Source organism: Elephantulus edwardii, unplaced genomic scaffold (assembly GCF_000299155.1).
Source record: "Elephantulus edwardii isolate Elephantulus edwardi_28Jun2011 unplaced genomic scaffold, EleEdw1.0 scaffold00164, whole genome shotgun sequence".
Taxonomy (NCBI): Eukaryota; Metazoa; Chordata; class Mammalia; order Macroscelidea; family Macroscelididae; genus Elephantulus; species Elephantulus edwardii.
Window position 1 is genome coordinate 5013543 of NW_006399914.1, and position 7405 is coordinate 5020947.

Genomic DNA, 7405 nt, shown 5'->3' on the forward strand with positions numbered 1-7405 from the left:
TTTTAGCACCCATTGAGGTTATGGCCAAGGAAAAGGCAAGCCTCACACGTGAACCTACACACCCAGACTGCAACAGCTTGGAGCTGGGTGGCTGGCCCACATTTGGTTGTAGTCCAGAGTCCTGTGACAGCCTTGGCACGCCTATGCAGGAGCCATCATCCTTGTTCCCGAGACACCTTATCATCATAAATTGTACCCTTGCATTGAGATGCTGCTGCAGGTATAGCACACAAAGGTTTCCTTTCTAAGGGTTTTGGAGTCTTATACCTAGCTGTAGATTGAAGGCAGTCCTATGTTCTCCTCCTCCTCCACTCCCGATGTATTCCTTCTCACCGTCTTTGGCGCCAGGTCTCATCCTGGCTTCTGAGGCCACACACTGCTTTCCTTGCAACTGTGTAGCATGTACCTGAAAGTCTTCAGCCCATTGGTCTAGGTGAATATGATCAATTGGAGCTAGGGTTTGGACCTCGACCCTCATCTGAGTCTGGCTCTCCAGGCTATGAGGCTATGTTAATTTTCTGCGCCACATGGGAAATATGTTTTTAGATGATGTGGGAGATAGGGTTAGCGGTACTGACTGACTTAAGTCCTTTGTGGTGACTGTTGGGCCAGACTCATCTGTGTTTGCAGACTCTTTTGGTGCCTCCTACCACCTTGATTCCCAGTGCAGCCTCATCTCCACACCCAACTCAGCTTGTGTTTGCCAGGCCGCATCTTCTCCCCCATGATCAACACTCCCACCACTACCACAATAGCTGTTTTGGTACAGTCCCTAATGGTGACAGTGTGACTTCCAGGATTGCCCCCATCACCCATCATGTCCACAGTGCTCCTTTCAACTCCAGGTCTGTTGCCCACGATGCAGGCAGAGATGGGCCATGATCTATTTGTCTTTGTAGCGTCAAGCTTATATGTTCTTCCATTTGCAGATACAGATTACCTCTTTTTCATTGTTTGTTCCCTGTCCTCATTGCTCTGTTTCCCTTTTTTCGTAGACTGTGGAGGAAGGGTATGTGGTGGTTATTAGAAGTGTTTCCTGGTCACTAGTTTTTTCAGTAGCAGTCGCAGGTGTAGCGGAGGTGGAGTCTTCCCGTCCCGGCCCAGGTAGAAAACCATGTACTGCCTGGACAACAGATACTCAGCAGGCGTGGATAACAGTTATCCCCCCGCCTCCTGCCACTGCCAACACCTCTAACAGACATCTGTGCATCATGGCCCTTCATTCCAGAAGAAGAACCACGATTAGGGAAGTTGCAAGTTGATGATTAAATCGGTTTTTATATATACAGTTTTTGTCCTTATGGGATTGAATTAGTTAACTCAGCATAATGCATTCTAATCCCTTCCAAGTTAGGTATTAATTTACAAAATCATTGCTCCTGTGTGCTGTGTAATATTCCACTGTGTGTATGTACCATAATTTCTCAATCCATTAGATTGCTGTTGGACAGATGGGCTATTTCCATGTTCATGCGATGGTTAGTAACATGGAAAGAATTTTCACAGAGGAAGATACTCAAATGGCCCACAGACACATGAAAAAAAAGCTCAAAATCAGTGACAATAAGAGAGATGCAAATCAAAACTAAATTTAGATAACATCTCACTCAGCTAGCAATGGTAAAGCTTAACAGGACAGCAAGTAATAAATATTGGAGAGGATGTGGAGAAATAGAAACTCATACATTGTTGGTGGGAATGTACAACCACTCTAGAAGGCAGTTTGGTGCTTCCTCAAAAAGCTGAACATAGAAATTCCATATGACCCAGCTATCCCACCGTTTGGAATATACTCTGAAAAAATGAGAACTGAGGCACAAATGGAGACTTGCACACCAATGTTCATAGCAGAGTTATTAGACTAACACCACAGTTCTTCAGGATTTGGAGAGGTCCTTGACAGCAGACTTTCCCAACAGTATATGTCTCCTGATCTCCTGACTGCTGATAACAATGGTGTTGACCGTGGACCAAGCAAGATGAAATCGATGACAATTTCAATCTTTTCACTATCTGGCATGATGTTGCTTGATTATATACACAAACCTAACCCAATGGAATAGAAATCAAATTGACTATATTTGTAAAAAGAGAGAGAAGAACCTCAGTATTAGCAGACAAAGTACTTCTAGAAAACAGTATGGAAATATGTATCAAAACTTTACAGTTATGTATTTCCTTGTGTTGTGGCTTCATCTCCAGAAATTTAGATTAATTAATAGAATTATGGATGAACACAATCTTTAGCACTAATTAGTTCACAATAACCTCATGAATAATAATAATCAAAACTATTTTTAGTGTTCAGCAAAATATGCTTATCTATAAAACATATATTTTAAAAATGAAGAATAACATTTACGGATGTAAAATTTCCTAATACATTTAATGAATTAGAATAAGCATTATATTTTATGGGAAAAAGACATTTTCAAGGAAAGTAAAACACAAATGTCATACCATTATCTTCTTTGTCTTAAAGCAGTCCTTCACAAACATCTCATGTCTTCCCATTTGTCTAAGAGGAGCTTTAAAAAAATGAAAATTCAGAACATGTCTCTCTCTACACACACTCACACACATCTTCTTTGAAAAAATGATTAGGTGCTTTATAAAGAAATATATACATTATTAAAAAAGATCAAATAGCTATTTTGATAAGGAATGTATCAGATACATATTTAATAAATTATTGAAAGTGCTATATGACATCGTTTCCTTTTATTTTTCTAAAATATAATGTTCTAACTACAGAATGGAATGGAATAGGATATAAATCATCATCTATATTATATATAATGTTCTAACTATGCTGCTATTGTTGCTATGTGCCATCAATTTATATCTGACTCATAGTGACTCCACATGCAGCAGATCAAAATACTGCCTGTCTTTATATCATCTCATAATCATTACTAACTACATTTGAGCAATGTTGCAGCCACTGTGACAATCCATCAAAGTGAATTTTTTCCCCTTTTTGCACTGATTCTCAACTATATCAAACATGATGTTCCTCTCCATGGACTAGTTCTTTCTGGAAACATTTCCAAGGCATGTGAGATGAAGCCATACTTCCAAGGAGCACCTTCTAGTGCATATTTGTTCGCTCTTCTGGCAGTCCTTGGTATATTAAAAATTCTTTATTGACATTATCATCTCTAATCTTCCTTATCCATCATCTAGCTTTAGCATGCATATCAGATGACAATGTCACCCATGGCTCAGGGCAGGTACCTCCTAGACCTCAGGTGATATCTTTGATTTTTATTTTCTCATATATAATGTTTTTAAAATTTATTATGATTTTTTTAAATGATGGTTTACAGAGAGTTTGGGTTTTCATCCATTCATTGTTGCAGTTGCCTCCCTTCTTTTCTACTCTCCTAGTCCACTTCGCAATGCATCTCTTGCTCCAGATTGTTTTCATATGTATGCCCAATCATATACTCCTTTCAGACAGTTCTTCCCCTCATCTGTCCCAATACAGTGTTCATTATTTATCCACTCTTTTCTTATTCTCCCCCCAAGTCCACATGTCAGTCCTATAACAGCAGTGTCATTTTGTGACTGAGATATTTCACTCAGCATAATGTTCTCCTGGTTCACTCATGTTGTGTAGTGTTTTAAGAGGTCATTCTTTTTCAGGGTGGCATAATGTTTCATTATGTGAATGCACCACAGTTTTCTATCCATTTGTTGATGGGAATCTTGACCTGTTTCTACCTCCTTACTATTGTGAATAACACAGCAATAAACATGACAGTGCATACATCCGTTTGAGTCACAGCTCTGGTTTCTTTAGGATACCTTTGCTTTTTAATGCTTTAAAAAGATATTTTCCCCCATGATATGTAACTGGTTGTTGACTACTGCTTCCATGGGAACTAATTATAGATTCAAGTAAAAGTAAATATTTGACAACCTAAATCTTTTCCAATGATGTTAATTATTAGTCCAGTTTTAAGCAACTTTATGTTGAGGTATAACCAGGCAGCATGTCACCTTATTCATATGGCTGTTCCTTGGACTATGTATAGGTTCTGCTTACATACAATTAAGTGTTTTGGAATTCTCATTCTTCTCAGTGTTATCCATACTTTGTAATGACCCATGCAGTCAAAGACCTCTTTATAATCAATGACAAAATATTAAACATCTTTCTGGAATTCTTTTATTTAAGATCCATCTGACATTAGCAATGATATCCTCATGCCTCATACTTTTCTGAAGCTAGTTTGAATTTCTGGAAGTTGTCTGTTGATGCATTGTTACAATTTTTAAATTCCCTTCTGTAAGAATTTATTTGTATGTGATAGTAATGATATTTTTACATAATGACCACAATCTGTTGGCTCATTTTTCTTTAGAATGTGCATGAGTATAATTCCCTTATAGTTGATTTAGCAGGTAGCTAGCTGTATTTCAAATTTCTTAGCATAGACAATTGAGTACTTACAGTTTTGTATCTGTTGGTTGAAAAATAAAAGTTGGTATTATATCAGGTTTTTTCCCCTGTGCCCTCAGAGCAGGTTTGATTGGTTATTATTCAGATGCTATTTCCTAATACGGTTGAATTTCAATAGATTCTTTCTAGTACAGTTAATTCCACATATTCCTTTGATCTTAGATTAGTTATTATCATATCATTCAGTATTTTGGTCATGGAATCCTTCAATAATGCAACTCAAGGATTGATTTTTTTTCCTAATTTTTTTCAGCTTGAGAAATGTCAAATATGTTCTTTTTTGGTCTTCCAACTCTAACTGTGAAATTTATACACATCATTAAAATAACTTGTCTTCTTGAGCCTTTGAAATTTTCAATGCTTTTATTACATTATTTTGCCTCTCTTTAGCTTTTTTATGTTCTAGAGCAAGCCTTAGAGTGTCTTCAAACCTTATTATTTCTTAGTTTTTTCTTTGTTTCCTGATTTTAAATTGATGTTTTATCTCCTTTAAGAGGTATGTCCTTGGTGTCATCTCAAAATTACTCTGCTCTTCATGCCTTAGTTTTTAGAAGTTGGTAAGAGCCTTATTTTTTTTAAATCTTTGGCATTAGTTATTGGTGTGTAAATTTTAATAATCACGTTAATTGGTCATCTTTGTAGGTATATGAATAGTACCCTAACGCTAATAGCGTTCATGCTCAACATTTCTTAAGCTCAAGGAAGTGAAGAACAAATTCAAGCCTCAAGTTGCAATACTTAAGGATCCTTTGGAAAGAATATTAAATGATTCAGGAAGCATTAAAAGAAGACGGAAAGAGTGTACAGAGTCATTGTACAAAAATGAATTGGTGGGCATGAAAATTTCTTGAAACAATATATGAGCAAGAGTCTTTGGTGATGAAGGAAGAAGTTCAAGCTACTGTGAAAGAATTAGAAAAAGAAAAAGGACCCAGGAATTGACATTTCAACAAACAGAAGCTGCCTGGGACGTGCTCACCAAGGTCTGCCAAGAAATCGGGAGGACAACCACCTGGCCAAGTGACTGGAAGAGATATATATTTGTTCACATTCCAAAAAAAGGTGACCTGCCAGAGTGCAGGAATTATTGAACAGAAGGGGTCGTGGTACTAGGGCTATTGTAGCTAATGTTAGATGGATCTTAGCTGAAAGCAGGGAGTACCAGAGGAATGTCTATCTTGTTTCATTGATTATGCAAAGGCATTTGACTGTGTGGATCATAACAAACTGTGGCTGACTCTGAGAAGAATGGGAATCCCAGAACATTTAATTGTGCTAATGCGAAACCTGTACTTGGACCAAGAGGCAGTCGTCAGAACAGAGAAAGGAAACACTGTATGGTTCAAAATTGGGAAGGGTGTGTATGCCAGGGATGTGTCCTGTCTCCATCCTTTTCAACTTGTATGCAGAACAGATTATCCAGGAGGCTGGGCTCTATGAGGAGAAAGGTGGGGTCAAGATTGGTGGAAGATCTATCAACAATCTGCGATATGCAGATGACACAACTCTGCTTGCTGAAACTGAGGAGGACCTGAATTGCTGGCTGCAGTCTTCAATATGGATCGAGGCTCAATGTCAAGAAGACAAAGATTCTCACCACTGAGCCAACTGGCAGCATCAGGATGGATGGTGAAGATTGTTCACAGCTTTAATTTTCTTGGCTCCACTCTTGGCACCAGTAGCCAGGAAATTAAAAGACATATTGCCATGGCAAAGTCTGCTCTTAGGGACCTCTCCAAAGTACTGAAGAGCAAGGGTGTATATCTGGAGACTAAGGTGTGTCTGATACAGGCCATTGTCTTTGCTATGACATGTTATGCATCAGAGAGTTGGACAGTGACAAAGGAGGACAGAAGGAGAATTGATGCCTTTGAGCTGTGGTGATGGAGAAGAGTATTGAGGGTATCAAGGACTGACAGGAAAACAGATTCATCCTGGAAAGGATTAAACCAGGCGGCTCCTTGGAGGCAAGGATTCTAAAGCTCTGACTAACATACTTTGGGCATGTGGTAAGGAGGGACTGGTCCTTGGAGAGGAACATCATGCTTCGGAGGGTGCAGGTACAGTGCTGGAGGGGAAGGCCCTCTATAAAGTGTATTGATTCAGTGACTGGGGTAATCGGGATGAGAATGTCAGAGACAATGCAATTGGCACAGGACAGAGCAGAGTTTGGGCTGTTGTACATAGGGTCGCTATGAGTCACAAGTGACTCGACGGCACATAATAACAACAATCTTTAATATCACATGCAATCAAGAATCTGCTGAAGATTATAAAAAACATGACTGGAACAGTACATTAACAGAGAACTGTCTGAAATGCAGGCTGGGTTTAGAAGAGGCTGAAGTACTAGTGATATCAGGACTAACGTTAGATGGATCTTGGTTGAAACAGGGAGTACTAGAGGAATGTCTGTGTTTCATTGACCATTGGCTAAGGCATGTGATTGTGTGGACCACAACAAACTATGGCTAACTGAGAATAATCTGATTCCCAGAACACTTGATCATTTTTATGTGATACCTATACTTGGACCAGGAAACAGTCTTTAGAACAGAGCAAGGAAACACTGTACAGTTCAAAATTGGGAAGGGTGTATGCCAGGGATGTGTCCTATCCCCATACCTTTTCAATCTATATGCAGAACAGATTATCCGGGAGGTTGGGCTCTTCTAAGGAGAAATGTGGCATCAGGATTGGAAGAAGACTCATCAACAATCTGCATTATGCAGATGACAAAACCCTGCTTGCTAAAACAGGATGACCTGAAGCACTTGCTTCAGAAGGTCAAGGACTTACTGTGGAAGGTCAATATGGATTAAAGCTCAATATCAAGAAAAGTCCAGGCTGGTTTCAGAAGGGGTCGTGGTACTAGAGATATTGTAGCTGATGTTAGATGGATCTTGGCTGAAAGCAGGGAATACCAGAGGAATGTCT

The 7405-nt window shown here is 39.0% G+C and overlaps 1 protein-coding gene across 1 annotated transcript in view; it reads right to left on the reverse strand.

The window, feature by feature from the left end:
- The window catches only part of FAM227B (family with sequence similarity 227, member B), a 103168-nt gene that overhangs the window by 53288 nt on the left and 42475 nt on the right, over positions 1-7405 (reverse strand). The window contains exon 5 of the mRNA XM_006895326.1: positions 2461-2528. Coding sequence (XP_006895388.1) covers positions 2461-2528 — 68 coding nt within the window. The remainder of the gene's footprint in view (positions 1-2460; positions 2529-7405) is intronic.